The 19,060-nt window shown below is 36.0% G+C and overlaps 2 protein-coding genes across 7 annotated transcripts in view; one reads left to right on the top strand and one right to left on the bottom strand.

The window, feature by feature from the left end:
• Window positions 1-19,060, bottom strand: part of LOC139965510 (IST1 homolog) — a 35,736-nt gene that overhangs the window by 4,037 nt on the left and 12,639 nt on the right. Inside the window, exons 8-11 of one of the 6 annotated variants that reach the window (XM_071967941.1) lie at window positions 17,163-17,240; window positions 12,878-12,943; window positions 12,489-12,528; window positions 8,941-12,180 (exon numbers count right to left, since the gene is read on the bottom strand). In XM_071967941.1, the coding sequence (XP_071824042.1) occupies window positions 11,960-12,180; window positions 12,489-12,528; window positions 12,878-12,943; window positions 17,163-17,240 (405 nt within the window). In that variant the 3' untranslated portion in view covers window positions 8,941-11,959. Of the gene's footprint in view, window positions 1-8,940; window positions 12,181-12,488; window positions 12,529-12,877; window positions 12,944-17,162; window positions 17,241-19,060 lie in introns of those variants that run through there. The other 5 variants (XM_071967943.1, XM_071967944.1, XM_071967945.1 and 2 more) reach the window with 5 other exon arrangements.
• LOC139965509 (uncharacterized) lies at window positions 1,246-9,602 on the top strand. Its single transcript, XM_071967940.1, has 2 exons — window positions 1,246-1,417; window positions 3,631-9,602. The coding sequence occupies exon 2, from the start codon at window positions 3,643-3,645 to the stop codon at window positions 5,530-5,532; it is 1,890 nt and encodes a 629-aa protein (XP_071824041.1). The 5' UTR covers window positions 1,246-1,417; window positions 3,631-3,642; the 3' UTR covers window positions 5,533-9,602.

Here is a 19,060-nt window from a genome sequence, read left to right on the forward strand (position 1 = left end):
CTATTCATCACACCATAAAACCATTACTTCCTTTTCCTCAAACAATAAAACCATTCCTTCCTTTTCCTCAATTCATAAAACCATTCCTTCCTTTCCCTCAATTCATTAAACCATTCCTTCTATTTCCTAAAATCATAAAAACCATTCTTTCCTTTCCCTCAAATCATCAGATAAAACCTTCTATCAATGCTTTGGCATGTCTTGAAAGTGACGAGTTTAGTGTGTAAGTCAATGGAACAATTAATTGTAGTGCGAGACCTATAGACCCTATAGACCCTATAGTCACGTTCAAGACGTACTAGTTACGCAACTATTTGCGGCCATTCCCCCATACTGCCATACTTATCCAGCTTTGGTTGTGTACGCACGAACATAACACCATACTTACCCTTAGCAAATGAAGCAAAGCTATGTTTATCACTGAGTCTGAACGTTAGACATTTGGTAAATGCAGCCAGCCAATCAATCGTTGCAAACTGTTGCTGATGAAGTTGGAAGGGCACTTTTAAGGGCAAGGGAACGACTTCAACACGATATACCACCAAGCAGTGGTACTAGCAGTAGTAGTAGTACCACAGGCATGGTACCATGTAAACATTGCCCCCAGACCAACCACTTCTCCGTACGAGGTTAATTTTAAAACGGCTTGCCATTCGACCGATCCTTCAATTCCACTTTAAGCTAAAATGTATTTTACTTAAGAAGAATTGAATTTTACTTAAGTAAATTGCAATTGTATCTAAAGAGAAAGATCCCTAAGTCATATACATGTGTTGTATGTATTTCAGATCCTCCTGCAAGCAGGAATTCGCAAAGAAGCCATCATTGGCTTACCAAAGCCGCAAGCAGACCGAAGTCAGTCTCTTAGATCCATATTTAACGTCCATGATTATGAATTGTCTGTTGTCAACAACTCTGTAACTAGACGACATACATTAATCTTGGAGTGACTCGAAATCGTTACCTTATGATTGTTTAGAGTTTAGAGTAGTAGCACCTCCTAATTAGAGTAGTAGCATCCCCTTTTTAGGGTACGTAGTAGCACCTCCTGTTTTGGGTAGTAGCACCTCCTGTTTAGAGTAATAGCGCCACCTGTTGTCCTTTTGGCGTTCAATACCTTTTGCGTTTCGTGACTTATTTCTCACTGCGTTGGTTTTAGGCTTCGGAATTCCCCGATTGAGTACTCGTATGACACGTCACATAAATAACGTATTATGCTCCACCAGTGTTTGTCGTAGGAATTATAGTTCTGTACATAGATTGAACGCAGACGACGAATGTCAGGGAAGTGGGGTTAATCTACTCCAGACTATTATTCTGGTCTTTCTGTTCTCTCATACCCGCTGAAGACGTCTACATTATATGATATCCATTCCACAGGCCTGTCAGATAATCGGAATTGTGCTATCAGACACAGGTAGGAATTAAGTGCATTAGCGGTATGCCATTATCCGTTGTTAGTGCAAGCTGCAAAGGGTGTATTTAACGAAGGATAATGTTTCTTCAATTACCGATACGTATATAACAGCTTGATTGCATTATAGGTCTACAGTATTTCACACAATTCTGATCCGTAGCTTAAATTTCAATCACTGATGTTTTAAAAATCCAGTTGGTTGCAAGTGGAGGGTCGTTGATGAACCCTGGTTCTCACTTCCATAAGATCTGTTTTGGCATTCACGTCGATTGGCATTGTCATCAATGTATGTGGCAATCGATATGAGCTGGTTCTCTCAAATGAACTCTAGCAAAGCATGGACATGCACTATTGGAAATATTAAAAGTATGATGTAGCCATTATCAGTTTAGCTGGGAAATGGAAAAACTTTAAATAAGAAATGCTTAGTTGTTTATGTTATTTATCAAACACAGCTAAGTTGCTAGGTTATAAAGAACAGTATCTAAAGAGAATGATCCCCAAGTCATATATGTATTGTATGTATTTTAGATCCTCCTGCAAGCAGGAATTCGCGAAGAAGCCATCATTGGCTTATCAAAGCCGCAAGCTGACCGAAGTCAGTCTCTTAGATTCATATTTAACGTCCATGATTATGAATTGTCAACAACTCTGTAACTATACGACATACATTAATCTTGGAGTGACTCGAACTCGTTACCTTATGATTGAAAGGCACCGGCGTTGATTGAAAGGCACATATTCTATGATGCTGTTTACTATACCTAAGTCAACAGGTTTATACACTTGCACACACCAAAAGTACTAAAGTTATACCTTCACTTAACAGAACATATCTTTATCGAGATTTGTATGATCTATAAAGTCGCGAAAAATCCTCATTGCTTTCATCTAAATCGGATATGACACGCCAAAGAAGTCACATTTCCGATCCACTTACAGGATTGAAATGTTCCGATATGTTTTGACTTTTTTACAGACCCCCAAATAATATTCTGTAGACACAGGTTTTGTAAGGGATGCGTAACTCAGCGTTTTAAGAGAACAACGGAAGATGTCCCGGGTGTCAGTTGCATGAATTTACGGAATATTTCTGCTGATAATCCACCCACTAATCCAGTCTTAAAACAATAGTTATATATATATATATATATATATATATATATATATATATATATATATATATATATATATAATATACTGTATTGTACAGTAGGTTGTACAGTACTGTAGGCTACTATATACTATACTGTTCTATAAAAAAGTAATTATTAACCTAATCAGTCCATGACAATACTAACTTGTTATGGTTGTACAGAAGTCGGGCGCGCAGATACCCTATTTGGTGTAATAGGGCAAAGCGTTTTTCTCTTGCCTCCATTTTATGAGTGATAGAATTAAGGTTAAACTAACGCTTGAATCGATGGATTACTTTCCATAACACAATGAAGTATGTACCTTCTGTAACATTTCGAAATTTTGACGAGGGAGGGGGGCAAACAAAGTTTGGTCAACGTCTGTGCTGACGAGGAGTTTCCGTCTCCGTTTTCGGAGGGTTTTCGGTAAGGTTTCTTAAATACAAAATGGTGAATTATTTTCCATCAAATTACCTACATTTGTGCACAACTTGCCGATGATCTTTGCGACTTTACGTGCGTGTGTGAAAATACGTAAGCAATTAGAAGCAAGTTTGGTGGCAGTGGATTTGAAGAGCCCCGTACCCTTAGTGGCTAAGGCCCTGTATAGATGAAACGATGTCAAACATTTACAAACACATAATATTATAGCGGGTTGGTACACACAGATATCTCATGTCTCATATATCTAAAAGACGACAATCAAGTTCCATACGATACACGGAACTTTAACTAAAAGTGGCACTACCTTAATCAGTTATTCCGTTCACCTGAATGTTGTCATGTGCTTTATATAAATTATGTGAAAACTTGAGCAGAATAAAAAGAAGTAGTATATCATGATAAACTTTTCCTTTTGCAAAGTTTACCGTCCCCTCTTCTTTCGCTATAATTTCTGTTTGTGTTTGTGTGTGTACGTGCTCTTTGTACGTAATTGACTACAAACCTCTGGAACCTTCCTTTTTCTTCATCCATTTATTCGTTGATCTATATATTAATCCATCACTCCATTCATTTATTCTTCTATTCATGCTCTCATTTCTTTCTTACGTCATTCTCTCTCTCTATCTGTCGTAGATCGCTCCAACAATGGCAGACAGTTCAGACAGTGAAGATGACCAAGCACCTGGCTTAACACCACTCGATTGCTCAGTATGCTGTCTCAAGCATACCGATCCCAAGGTGTTGCCTTGTGGACATAGCTTTTGCAAATCATGCATTGAAAAGCTAATTCAAGCAACTCCAGCCTCTTGTCCCGTCTGTCGTGCACAAATAATGGCACCTTCCTCGGACTCGCTACCCACCAACTTCACCCTTAAAGCCCTCATTGTGGAGGAAGAGAAAGATTATTCAGACATAAATAACAAGTCCAGACGACTGTTTGGTGATTGTTCTGCACACATGAAAACTTGCGACCAGTTCTGTAGGACGTGTGAACGACAGATATGCGAAGACTGCGTAAAAGACCAACACGCAGAGTCTGAGGAGCACGACATTGCACCGGTAGGAGCAATAGTCACACAGCAAAGAGAGGTCCTTGATGCCACCATGGCGGAGCTTCTTACAGTTACCGAACAACTAGCAGAAATTACCAACTTCACGTCTACAGTCGAAAAGAATTGCGAAGATCAGTTTCAAGATTTAATGAACGAAATAACTGACGCTGTGAACACGATTACACGAGAGACGAACGAAGAAGAGACAACTCTGAAACAAGCTGTACAACAAGAACGAAAGGGTGTCCGTCAATCGATCGCTCCAATGAAAAGCCTGCATTCCGAGATCGCTTTGCTGACAAATTACACCACAGATATCTGCATGTCCTTTCAGAAGGACCTTCAGGAGGCTAATGTTTCCAAATTGAATGGGTTCAAAACTGTTACACAAAAGAAAGAGAACATTTTCAAAAATCTTGCTCATCTTCAGGCCCTGAAGAACGCCTTTACTGCTCGTGATCTACAGTTTCGATCCCAGTCGAAGTCATGTGTTGGTAAGCTGATTAGCTCTGGGTCGACTTTTTCAACGTACATGAAAACATTTAAATTACCTGATGATGGGGACTCATGTGGAATTATATGGCCACATACACATTGGTTGATATCTGTTTCTTGCCATGTATCTAGTAATCACAATTTCGTTCAGTTATACAACTTTAACTTCTTACAAGATAATTGGGCAGTTGAAAAAGGTATTGACGAAGAATGGTTGACGATTACACCAAATTTATGTTCTGATCGGCGTAACATGCTATCGTTAGCTTCTGGACAGATTCACAAGTTTACTCTTCCAACCTCAGACAAGGCGAAAGATGGCATTACATTGGTTGCTACTGCTTACAACCTTCCGGAAATCATCGGTATATCGTGGGATGAACAACGTAAAGGGTGTTACGCCTTGTTAGGAGATGGAAAGACGATACTCCATCTGGAGATCGAGAATAGCAAAGCTCCGAGGGAAGTAATGCAACTAACAGAGAGAGTGACCTTGAAAAGCTATACCCATATTCTACACGTACGTATGGACGGAAGCATGGCTGTATGTGACCACGGTAACCGGGTCATTCAGTTTTACCCTTCTCTGAATGGCGTAGGTCTTAGTAAGAAGGTAAAGGAACCTACTAACTACGCAGAAACAGCCGTACCATGGAGTGTTTGCACGAGGAACGAAGACACGCTATGGTACGTCCTGTGGGTGTACTGTTCTTGCAGCGAAAAGCTCGCCAAGGTGTTCGTCTACGATGCTTCGTTCGAGTTAGTGGGGGAATTGTTGAAAGTTCAGATTAAAAATCAAGTGTCCCCGAAGGTGCCAGGTTTTAATTTTTCGTTGAGCCAGGCTCAACAGCAAGAAAAACGAAAGGTAAGGCCACATACACCACCAAGTCCTACAGATCCATCAACGACGGAAGCATCATTTTGTTTTCAAGGGGAATATATCGCTGTAAAGTTAGAAAACAAAATATACGTTTATCATATCGGATGAGTTTAAACTCGTATAGATCAGGTTATTGTTACGTCCTCATACTTTCTGCTATAGGCCTATTGTAATAGGTCTTACTGTTTTCTTCTTATTTTAATAGTTCTTAATGTGGAATAAGGATATTTCGCAGATAGGCAAGGGGTGAAGGCATTCATAATATTTCCAGCTGTATTTAGGAGGTTATTTTCAACGACATATTTGTATTGACAAAGAAGCATGAACATAACGATATTTTTAGCATTCATTTCAAGTTCAGGGTTGTGTCTTTCCCAGAACATTAGACTCATCATGATATCTTAATTTTCTACAGCTCGTTTCATTCTTCGTGAAACGATTTTCGAATGATACCTTTATTTCCTTGCTGTCAAATCGTTATGTAGCTTTTCCCTATCAACGCCTGTCCCAGAGTTCGATTCCTAAATAAATACAGTGGATACATATCGTTATTAATAACCTTTACATTGAGAGAAAGGAAAACAATTAAGCTGCGATGTAGTATATGGGAAGATTTGTCCTAATTGTTTTGTTTTTAGGGGGGGGGGGTGCAAATATCAAAGTGTTATGAAGCATATATCACTTCTTACTAGAATTAATCAAGATCCGAGAGCTGGTACCTAACTCTTGTACTCCCATTTACCACTGCAAGCGGATCTTCTTCAACCTCTGGAACCTGGAAGGAATGACAATTTGTACATCGAGAATGTTGCCTTATTTTAGTTTTCAAACGCCTAATCAATATTCTTTAATTGTTCTTTATCATTCAAAGAGTTGTCGCTGTTTTTTCATATTTCATATTTCAAAATATAACCGGCAATCATTTCACCTAGCATTACTGACATGAATTAAAGCCTAAGACAAGGTGATGTTTGAAAATAGCCTCTACTCTCTACAATTGTAAATGGTACGAACATGTAATTGTGATGTCACCGATTCGATGTAGGTGTACCCCTTACCCTATAGAGGTACCAAATGTACAGACGCCTCTAAGCAAATCGACGGAGATAGTTTTTAAAACAAATCTAAGAACATTTTGCTATTCCAAAGACTTTAAACCAAATAAAACTTGTATTATTGTGTCGATTCACTCTTTCTGCCGAAAGATCAATATTCACAGATAAAAAGTAAGTAGCCTGAAGTCTTCACTTCACTAATTTAACTTCGCTTGGCTTCTGTTACGCTCCGCCGTAAGTCACTATAACATAATAATATTTGTTTAGTGACACTACATTTATGTATAGGTAAATGGTCTGAAATATAGTAACACTGCATTGGATAGGAACTTGGTTCTTTAGAAACAGCGATTGGACAAGGTGAATCCATGACGTAACAACCAAACTAGCTCGTACTTTTTAACCCCCAACCTCCACGTGGGCTGATGTGGTAACGGATTGGGCATTTGATATCACTCGTTTGGGGTTTTACAATATAGGTGTACATAAACATGATGTTGAATTAACCCGATGCGAGTTTCCTGAAACTATGCAGACACACTGTTAAAGAAAAACATAAATTAAAGGTGAAATATTGATTTAATATAACTGTAAAACGCCGTTTAAACATAACTCATTGTAATGACATGGAATTTTGGTATTAAGATACTTCAGTGAGTAAACACTCTTTCTGTTTCACAATCGGACTTTTCCAAAACTCTATAAATAGATTCGACTGCTTCTCTTAATTTATTTTAATTAACCCGATGAGAGTTTCCTGAAGTCTGAAAACCGTTGCTACGTATAACAATTTTTAAATTAATTTTTAGGAAGTTTTTTATGCATGGGTGTGATCATAGCAGTATCAAACATTAGCCATAGCTTTTATCGTGAGGCGAAGTGTTTATTAGTTTAAACTTTAAGCAACATGATATAATGTAAGTTGCAGCATGGTGCATGCAAGTCCATACTTATGACATGCTGCAGACATTTCATCAAACAAAAATATAGTTGTAAATTGCAAGAAATGTGTGTGATGAAGTATGTGATATGGTAAAAACACACATGGAATTCTCTCGCATGTAAATTGAAAATAGAAATGACAAAAAAAACACAAAGGTCTATCACACCAAGCTAAACTATGCAGACACATTGTTAAAGAAAAACGTAAATAAAAGGTGAAATATTGATTTAATATTACTGTAAAACGCCGTTTATACATAACTCATTGTAATGACATGGAATTTTGGTATTAAGATACTTCAGTGAGTAAACACTCTTTCTGTTTCACAATCGGTCTTTTCCAAAACTCTATAAATAGATTGGACTGCTTCTCTTAATTTCTTAATGCACAACATTCTTAATGCACTTCTCTTAATTTCTTAATGTATTCGCATATATATTAACCAACACATGGACATCCGGAACGTATTGTATCGTTCAAGGAATATTCCAGTCTCGGATGTTTATTGTGTACGAAGAAGTTTAGAAATTTGCTGCAACTTCTGAACTAACTTACTTCACGGAAATGAAACACCATCATATGAATTAACTTTCGTTGTAGAAACTGTGGTGTTCATATCGGGCAATGTTTAAACGACAAACGGCACAAAACGTTATCATATTATGCTTACAATTTTCTGTATAGGCTGCTTGGAAATAGAATTGATCAGTATAGGTACAAAATGTGATCACAATATATTTAATTGTTCTTTCATAGACTTGTTAATTAGTTAACTGTAAACTGTGACGGTAATTTTTTTAGAGCCTATAGCAACCATTGAAAACGATCACATTATAATTTTTAAAGTTAGATATCAAACCGACTGTTGCAGATTTTCTTGAGGAAAGGAACCAACTATCTGGTAGTGTTTATACTCCACTTAACAATGTCTCCTAATCCAGGATTAGGCGTGAATAAAATGAAACTGTGCCATTATGTTGTGACTATGGCTAAAAATAAGTATACGGTGGAGACAGTCCCTGTGTCTATTTGTAATTACCATGAAACTGTGAGGTGTTGTTACTACGTTTTCAATTGAGGGGCCAAGGGCAGTGTCGGGGTGGGAAGGGAAGGTGGTGTACGAATGATCTGAAACTTATGACAATGTTGAAACTTTAAGTTCTTCTGCTACAGCTTTCTCAAAGTTACTCCATTTCCTTGTAAAATGTACACCTCTCGCAAAGTAAAATTTATTTATTTATTTATTATTTATTATACAAAATTTCTGTGCTTTCTGTGCTTTCTGCAGAAAATTGGTAGATATCAGGCTTTGAACACTGGTTGGGAATGAGTCTATGATGTATTTGCTGATTTATTGAATACATTTCCTTGACATTTCCTTAAGTGTGCCCTGTTTTGCATTGTAACAAACAATTGTGTATATTAAGCTCTTTTCTTTGAATTTGATTTCCAGTGTGTCACGGCCTACGCTAAGAGCACAAATTTTCAAACACAAGAAAGAGTCTTTCATCAAAAAAATGAGATGCAAATTTGATAAGAATATCATTTATTTTCATACCGTTGTATACATAAAAGTGTGAAAATATTTCTCCTTTAATTATAAAAACAGAATTTTCAGCTTCCCGTTAGACTAAATACAGTTAGCGCTATATACACTACGTAATCAATAATCAATATTTTCTTAGAGACCTTTAGTTTCAAAACCGTTACAACCGATATCACCAGATATGCCGTCACTGTGATAAGTCGGCAAGCTTAGAACATCACGAGATAAAAGTGGATATTTTTAGGTTTATCCAGCTTTTACTGTAACTGTTTCCAGCTTACCACATAAACATTTTAACACTGATGATTTTGCTATTTTCTCTTCTCTTATCGTTGTTACAACAAAGATATGTCCTCTGAGGTTTTCTCTTATGAGCCAAGCTTTCCTCTCTTCAACACATGAAAAGCTCTGCAGGTGAAAAAGTTTGGAGGAAGTCCCATAAGATTTGAAATGAGAACATCATAGTTGCAATATTATGAAGGAAAAAGAATATTTCAATATTTTGTGTACATGGGCCATTAGAGAAACACATCAAGAAAGAACATCCTTGTGTTCTAAGTCTAACAAGTGAAAAGAAAATATTTTAAAAATAAATTGGACACTGACATTAATAAATTAATTCTAAGATAAATAACATACACTACCGACTATATTCATATCAAATGTTTATTTGATTTAACAAATCTATTATCATGTGGAGACATGGTTTGATTTGTCTTACATGCAGTTCAGTGTTAAGGTTGCTAGTTAGATGAAAAGAATCAATCATTTCTACTTCTTGAATTATAGAAAGCAAGCACTAACAGAACACTTACATAACATTAACAGAGGGCTGCATAGGAGATTTTAAACTGTGAAAGAAGAAATTGATGACGAAGAGTGGAGTCCCAACATGAGATGAACTGGTCTCGTGCTCTTCTAACAAGGATATCTGTTTACATTATTATTCTGGTCGACCCCTATTTATTTCCATTACATTTAGTACTTTCCTGTTCCCCTTCATAACCAAAATGTCCCAGGTGTTTTTCCAAATGTGTACAATATAAAAATTAAACTAATAATCATAGATCATGTGTCGCTTTTTCAGCAATATTCAAGTACAATTGAATTAAGCAATCAACAGAATCATGTTCAAAACATTGCTTGCGTATTACAAACTTGACAAAAGTCTAGAAATTTCAATTTTACGTAATGACTTTTACAGAGAACGGTTAACATTAAGAGATTGTTACACAGATTATTGTAGAAAGGCTTTAGATAGTTGCTTTAATAGATGCTAGTTGTTATTTATTTGTTTCTTATCACAAAGAACGTAATTGACCAGAATGTAACACAAGTCAAACTAAAGTAACCAATCAAACATTCTCAGTCTGTACACTTGAAAGAAAAATTTTCACTTCATTACAATCATGGAAAAGAAAATTTTCCTCAAATTAAAAGCAAAACAATTACACTTCTTTAGCCTAGAATGCAACCTGTATTCAACTAAGTAAATCTATATATGAGTACACAAACCCAAATCGCGGTTTTACACAAAACCCATAGTACATAAACCAACATTACAGTGTAAAAGCCGATAGTGAGTGTATGATGATAATAGTGAAGGTTAGAATTCCAAAACATCCATCATAAAGCTTGCAAATGAAGAAGAAATGATAGGAAAATGGCTATGTGGCTATGATGAATGGAAACATCTTCTTAAACTGGTTTTTGGAGACCAAAACTATCCTTTGACAGCCAGTCATTCACAGGACATGTGTTTACATGGATATCTATACAGATAATCAACCTGTCTATGAAGATGTCTCCAATTATAACAAAATTTCTTTACAGAATATGCAACGTTTCTTTGTGTTATGTTATTACAACAATCACACAGCACTGTTGTTAACTAATGAAAGAAACTTTGAGGTTATGTTCTTGTTAAATAAATTTGATGTAATAGTATGGTGTAGAAAGCATGCAAGAAATGCTATAATATCTCTACATGTATGCTAGTCAAAAGATAAGTATTACACTCTTACTATTCACACTATTTCACACAATGTAGCTAGCAAGATCACTTGTAAATGTGATGCCCACATTTATCGCTGCAGAGAAGGAGTTCCATCATCTAACCTGCTGAAAATGTATTACCAAACAATCTGTTACAGGTGATCAATGTCCTAAGAAAAACCAACTAAGCTCACCAAATATAGCAATATACCATGTGTTATATATGTTCAACATTTCAGTAGATAATTTACTTATTGAGTATAATTCCTCAGACTTTTTGGTTACTTTATCCGTTAATTGTCTAGCAGGGAATAATTATCCACTACGGCATAGCAAAATGCCACAAAGAATGGGCAACTAGCTATATAAGCCCAAAGATGTAACCAGTCACACAGGAATCATTGTATTTCATATCATATCCAATTCGGAGTTTGCACAACTGCCTCACCAAATTTTGACAGCAAATGAATCCCTGTATTGGGAACCAGCTTCACTTTCTCCTGCAATTCAAATGACTTGTCATTTCCTGTTATTAAATATTTTTAATTTCATTGATAAACTGATTGATGTATCCATCCAACAAGCCACTGAAACTTACAAATCGTTTTGTTGTTTACCACAAAAAAACTGTTATCTTCTTCAATGCATGAACTGAAACCAACATCCTTTATGTGACCAAATTGACAAGAAAAGCCAAAATAAGAAACAGGGCCAATTTTTGAGATAATATATACACAACACCAAAGAAAACAGAACTTTTTACTTTTCTCTTGCTTTTTATTTCAACTACTCTACAGCTAAAAGTTCTCTTTGTGTAAAGTTAATCTGTCTATACCACTTACAAAAAATAATATCAACAAAATGGAGACGTTACCACAAAAGAGAGAGCGTGAATGGGTTGGGGCGGGGCTGGACAAGCATCTCAACAATAATCCGTAAATGAGCCAAGGTATTGCAATGTCATCGATTTGTCACGTCTACGCTGGCCTAAACCTTTTACTTTTTCTTCTTGAGATCTTCAAATCTTTTGCTGAGTTCGTCAAAGTCCAGATCATCTCCGCCATCGTTGTGATTGGCTGACGGGGGAGCCTCTGAAGGCACTGATGGGAGTTCGGGTATCGTGTCGGCTGGTCCAGCTGCTGGAGGGGTTGGCATTACCCCTCTAGGCACAGGATGTGGTTTACCTGGGTCCATGGGTTGAGCTTGTGGTGGAGGATCTGTGTTCAGGAATACACAAGAAAATTAATTCAATATTTAATATGAATAATAGATCAAATTCCTGGTTTGTAATAAAAGAAAATGTGATGAGTTTCCAAATGACAGAAATATTCAAATGAACTATGGCAGTTTAAAAACTTTTGAAACCTTAAAAAGGGAATCCTTTTTGTCACATTTACGTTTATACAGCACCTCATGGTTCTAAAAAAAAAAAATCAATTTACTGATTTCATTTTACCTTCAAAGTTCTAAATAGTTGTCATTTTTTAATATTGAAACTCAGTAAGGGAAAGGCTCCAATACTTACAGGCAGGATCGTTTGCTGCAAGGGAATACCTCGGAGGATCCTTTGAAGAGAAGAAATTCAAAATAACAGCTGCGATCGAGAGATATACATCAAACTCATGAGATTTCCATAAACCATTTAATTGTTTAGTCACTATGACAGTGGCTTTAATATGAAAGTAATGAAACCATGCTTGAACAAAAGACCACATAGCAAGATGTCCATTTTTGTCTGATATGTTGATTTAATCTTGTCCGAAAAAAGCGTATCAAACATGATGGTACATACAAAGCAAGCAATTCAATAAAAATATTTTGCGAGGAAGTTTCCTGAATTTACTTTCAGACTAAAAAACGTTTTCAAGGAGACGACTAAAACCTATTAATAAGTTAATCAAGATGTAAGTGTACCTGGGGATAACCAACAGGCACATTGGAGGGAAACCCAACTGCTCCTGGGGGTGCAGAGGCAGCAGGCTGCAAAAGCAAAAAGAAATGAAATGTCAAATTTTTTGCAAGGGGTGGAATTAAAGAAAAGTAACGAACGTTTGCATGCAATTGGGAAACATTAAAAAAAGTGTTCCTTCCTTTTCATCACACCATAAAACCATTACTTCCTATTCATCACACCATAAAACCATTACTTCCTATTCATCACACCATAAAACCATTCCTTCCTTTTCCTCAAACAATAAAACCATTCCTTCCTATTCCTCAATTCATAAAACCATTCCTTCCTTTTCCTCAATTCATAAAACCATTCCTTACTATTCATCACATCATAAAACCATTCCTTCCTTTTCCTCAATTCATAAAACCATTCCTTACTATTCATCACATCATAAAACCATTCCTTTCTTTTCCTCAAACCATAATACTATTCCTTCCTTTTCCTCAAACCGAAAAACTTTCCTTCTTTTTCCTCAAATCATAAAACCATTCCTTACTTTTCCTCAAACCATAATACCATTTCTTTCTTTCCTCAAACCATAATACCATTCCTTCCTTTTCCTCAAACAAAAAGCCTTCCTTCCTTTTCCTCAAATCATAAAACCATTCCTTCCTTTTCCACAAAACATGAGACCACTCTGCCCTGCTCTAAATGTACCTCTCATATTCAGCCAGTTAGTGACTTTAATACTTGCAATCGGAAATATAGCAAGGAAAACACCACATTTTTTTTAAAACAAACAACGAAGTTAATAAGTATGCAACCTTCAATACAGACAATAACCAAAAAGTTTCAGACAGGCTTAAACGGAATTAGCAACATAAATATAAGTAAGTCATGAACAGAAGACTGACTGGGAAATTATAAAAGAATTTTGAAAAGATAAAGGGAATGAATTCTTAACTAAAAAGGGACCTATTTAACCAGTATTTTCGTCACTGGTCTGAATAACATTTTGCTAAAGCTTTCAAGAAATGGATATAGAATGATTTCGAAAGATCAGGAAGTAGGCACACAGAGAGGTTATGATGTTAGCACTCTTGGTGTCTTTAGATTGAACTAGAAACTACAATTAACTTGATCAAATGCCAACATATCTTGGTAGCAGTAACGCATACAAATTTGAAAAATAAAAAATTCCTTCAAAAAGCATACCATCCTCTACATCCAACAATCGCCCATACAACTTTCTTTGTGTCCCTATTTTCGTTTTGAAAAATGTTTCCTAACATTGTACTTAACATTTTACTTTTTATCCAACATGTGATTACTCTTTCTTTTCTTTCAGCTTTATCAATTCATTTCCAAACCATGTGTTCTTATCTTTGTTTACACTGTAAGGTTTAAATTTAAAAACAAAATATATAAAATATGGGCAAAATGAGCAGAAAGAGCAAAATAACAGAGATACTGTAAACGTCTAGGGTTACCACATAAACTCTTTGCATAGAGTATTGTGTCACATGCTATGAAGCAGTATAGTGTCTGTTTCAACTCTGTATTAAAGCACAGGAACTATATTCATTCTGTGAACATGGAATACCAAGCTGATACACAAATATTGATTGATAATAACAATCGACATATATGATATTTTATGGCAATTGGCAACGATATAATTTATTACATGAACATGAAAACGAAAAATCTTTCTCATTAAAATCAATCGTAGAAAAGTCTCTATACTCTTCACATAAATGGCATCAAACTCCTTCAAGTCAGTTTTTCAATTTGGGTGAGTGACTGGCTTGACTTCCTTTTCAATTCCTAATCACCAAGGTTAACAGACTTAAAAATGTCAAATAATTTACTACCATGAACTCTGGGGTAGTGGGCAGGGATGGGGGGGGACTAAGTCAACCATGTATGATGATATGGTAACTTGGTGCATTCCATAACTTTGTGTACTGTGGCATACTTGTTTAGCTTCATTGATAAACACTGTTCCTGCCATGTTTGAAAGCCATATGATAACCACGTTTTTCAAATAATTTAAATACACAGCCTCAACAAAATATGTTAAACATTAAGAGAAGGAAACATCAGGGTTCTTATTCTCAGATTCTTTAACTTATGTAGTAAAAAGGGAATTTTTCCTTGTTTTGACTGAAGACCTTTACAAGAATAATCTCAACAGTGTTATCACATGCACAGACTGTGTAACTGGGAATCATAAGATGTTGTTTGTCTTTCTTCATGGCCAGCTATCATACATTACTATTTATTGCAAAACGTTGCCAGGTGTCTGATTATTTACAACAGACAAAAGAGCCATCTTTCCAAATAGAAATAAGACCACATTGTAAGAAATTGCACAAAACATTACAAATGTTTCCCCTCACATTGGCAAATGTAATTATTGGAAAATTCATGACTTTAGGAACAAAGAATGTCAAAAGAAGGCAAAGATGATTCCAGCTATAAAGAGTGTTTTATGTATGCTGTGTGCACTTCTACGTTTCTCAAGATATGTGTTCATGTACAAACTGCGATTTGGAATGGCTAGTTAACAAGGTTTTTTTCATTAACTAGGCATCCAAAAATGATGAGTTATGGCGTTCCAGCTAAGCTGTGAAGTAGTGACAATTAGCCTTCAGTGTAATGACACTATATTTTATAGATAAATATAGATACATCAGAAATTTGTCAGAAAGTGAGAATACTTATTTAGGGAATGATCCATTAACCCATAAACAGAATGCAAGCAATGTTATAACATGATAGCTGAATGTACATGCAATTCATTTGTGTTAAAATGAACCACCACCAATGTTTTTTGGTACTGTGAGTTATTTCAAATGTGGCATAAAATATGTGGAGTATGTTCACTCTGTTACAATGGAAAGCCAGTTATATGAAAGCTACAGTGAAAATTTGCTACAATGACAAGATTCTCATTCAAAGCAGTCCAACATGTTTGCTGAATATTCATGCAATTCCTGTATGTTACAAATAAACCAGCAACAATGTTCCCTTGAACTCTCTAGATTTCTTCTCAATCATGAAGTTTACAATTTATATCATTGAAACTAAGTGTGCTTTTCGTTACCCATAAAAGCTTTAATTTTAATAGTTGGGTTTACCACTTTAATACCATTCCTAATTCTCCCTTCCCCCTTTCTTGTTTCTCCTCTCCCTTTCCCATATCCCTTTCCAATCCCCCCCCCCCCTACACTTTGCACCCAGTTCCCTTTCTCCCAAAGACTTAAACTGCCATTGTTCATCATCGAATAGATAAATAAGGTTTCAAGATTTTGTGTGTCTAGCTTTTTCAACTAGAAAACTGTGACAACCACCTGAGTGGATAACGGCGGTGTCATTTGAAGCAATGAGGCTACCGTTTGCCCATCTGAAATGACTTTCTAAATTGAAAAGATTCCAATTTCAGTTAAAATGTTGAATTGGAAGCTACTCGACGTGTAAGTTGTAATCCATAAGCCCTGCGGGTTTCTCCCACATTTGTGGTCGCTTAAGCGTCATGAAAATAACTGCTGATTAATATTATTATTATTTACTATTTGAAAACCAACAACCAGATACTGTGCAAGGCACTTTATGGTATGAGTTAAGAAATTTAAACAGCAGGGTTTCATACAAGAGTCTCAACACTTCTGCAACTATTACTGTACTTGACTACCATTTCAGCCCACGACAAAAAATCATCCTTAACAATGAAAAGTTATGATGTGAAGTAAAAGTTTCATAATGCCAGATTTATAAAGTATAACTTTGAACAGAGTTTCCTTCTTGGTATATTTTTCAGAATTTGAAAATGGAAAAAATGTTTCAACAATTAAAGTGGGATAAACTGTGCATTTAGTTAAGATTGTGTGAACAGCACAACAGTTTTGTGCAAGAGAAAAGTTCGATTAAATTGGATAAAAATTACCGCAGTAAATGGTAAAGATATTAGTCAAAATAAATGACATAACAAGTAAAAGGAGAGAAAGTTTGAATAATTCCTTTTGCACAGGAGTTTCTATACACTGACTTTAATACTGGGTTAATATGATATTACAAGAAGCATTTAAATACACCAGGTATATACGGTATATACAGTATATATGCCACATGTACTTTCACCGGTTAAAAGAAGATATGATTTTTATAATGGAAAATTGTCAATTGTATTGGAAGCGCTGATAGTATGTTCACCACAGAGAATGGAGAGATGATGCAGAATCACAACAATGAAGAGAGTGACTGTTTTCTAAGTCTAAGTTGACCTCTAGAGATCTAACTCACGCTCATATTGGTGAATCCCACCGGAGGTTTACTGGGCAACGGAGGAGCGCCATTCATGGCTGGAGCAGGAGGAGGTATCTATAATATACGTACGTTACATAGAGATCACAAGAATGTACAAAAATCGAAACACCAGTAAAAAATGGCTGACAGAAGCCAAGCTACTGAATAACAAGACTGCAAGGACAGGTCAGCCAGACCAAACTGAAGATATTTATTCAAGGGAAGTCAAACAAGATAGACACGTTGGTAAAGATCTCTGATTTGTGCAGAGAAGGTAAGATACGGAATGTTTCCTAACGCAGCTTGCTATGAATCATTTGGTATTCTAGCATTGGCTGGACTTAATCCAAGCTGCAAAGCCGGTTCCATCGAGCTTGCAGTAACCTCTGTATTCGACCTATCAACTAACTTTTTAGTTTATTAGCAAATAAATTCATCTGGAAAGTGTATTATCGTCTGCGATAAAGTTCTGCTACGCTAATAATTTACAGAATAAACTCAGACATGATGTTGTGGTGTTATATGAGGACTGAATCTTAAATGAGTGAGTGATTCATTGCTCCGTAATGATTCCTACCAACTGTGTGACCTAAAATTACACTAGCATTGCAGCTAGAATTGTTAAAAATTAGAAACATACAAGGTGCTAGTCACAAGGTCTATGGAATCCCAATGCACAAAGACATATAAATTTCTTGTTTTCAGTTGTCAGGATGGGGTTACTTCAAAGAAATGATTAAATGAGACCAGCTGTCAAACTTTCATATCAAATATCAACATCATTATGTTAATCTTACAATCAGGCTTTTTCTTGTTAATTATGGTCACACAAAAAATCACAAAACTTTCAACAAGTGATGGAACCAAGAACTTGTTCAAGAATCGAGCTCTTATTCCAAAGAACTTTCAAGGTTATGCTCTTCACTCCCACCTTGTAGCCCCATGAAGTACCTACAGTACTGTGATCGCTTAACGATCGTACAATTTCGAAGAAACGATATTCTGCGATTTTTTACGATTTTATTCGACGTTATTCGAATTTATGCGATTTTGCGCGATTTAAAAAATCGTTGAAAAATTCGGACGTAAAGATTTGTACGAAATTCGCACAATTATTCGCGGTTTTTGCGGTCAGTTTTACAACGTACAAAATCGCACAAAATCGTTGAATAGGCCTTTTAGAATTACAACAGTCGTTTTTTGATATTACGTGTGTTCGAAGTATACAATACAACTTTTATCTATGGTTCAAATCACTTAGTTACGAGACTCAAATGTCATACATTCAATATGCACAGTGTACAGTACCGCTCACGTATAACTGGACATGTGTATGCGCACATGATCGTGTAAAGACGTATAAACAAGTATAATCGCGAATAAACTCGTTGACAAACAAATTGCCGCGTAGACATTCGTATAATCCATGTACGAGTTTCTACGCAGGAAATGCTATTGTGCTCAATGAATAGGATTAAAGTCGCCGAAAATTTTGAAAACCTAGAAGAAAAAATAAAGTGTTACTAAGCGTTTCTTGTGTCAATTTTTTATATAATTTACCGTTGGCTCCAACTGAATGAAAAGAGAAAAAATTCCACCCAACAACTGAAAAGAAAAACAAAATCCACCCAACAACTTTGAGTTTGAAGAAGGGCCGGTTAAAAACAAAACATGTTTCTCGTCCGCGCAATGGGCCTCCTTTTACCTGATTCCCGAGTTTCTATTCGGATTACAAGAAATCTCAACTATCCTTAAAAATTATTTTGTAAGGGTTGCCACATATTCCAAACTAATATTAGCGCTTGAAAAGAAGAAAAATGGCCGCCCGTTTTTTTTCAGATCTCAGTACGAGAAACATGTATTTTATTTGGATAATAGAACAACTTTTGTTAATG

This window comes from Apostichopus japonicus, chromosome 3 (genome assembly GCF_037975245.1).
Source record: "Apostichopus japonicus isolate 1M-3 chromosome 3, ASM3797524v1, whole genome shotgun sequence".
In the NCBI taxonomy this organism is placed as follows: Eukaryota; Metazoa; Echinodermata; class Holothuroidea; order Aspidochirotida; family Stichopodidae; genus Apostichopus; species Apostichopus japonicus.

What these genes read in the sequence shown, in the direction of transcription:
- LOC139965509 (XM_071967940.1), top strand. Translation starts at nt 3,643, where the DNA reads ATGGCAGACAGTTCAGACAGTGAAGATGACCAAGCACCTGGCTTAACA.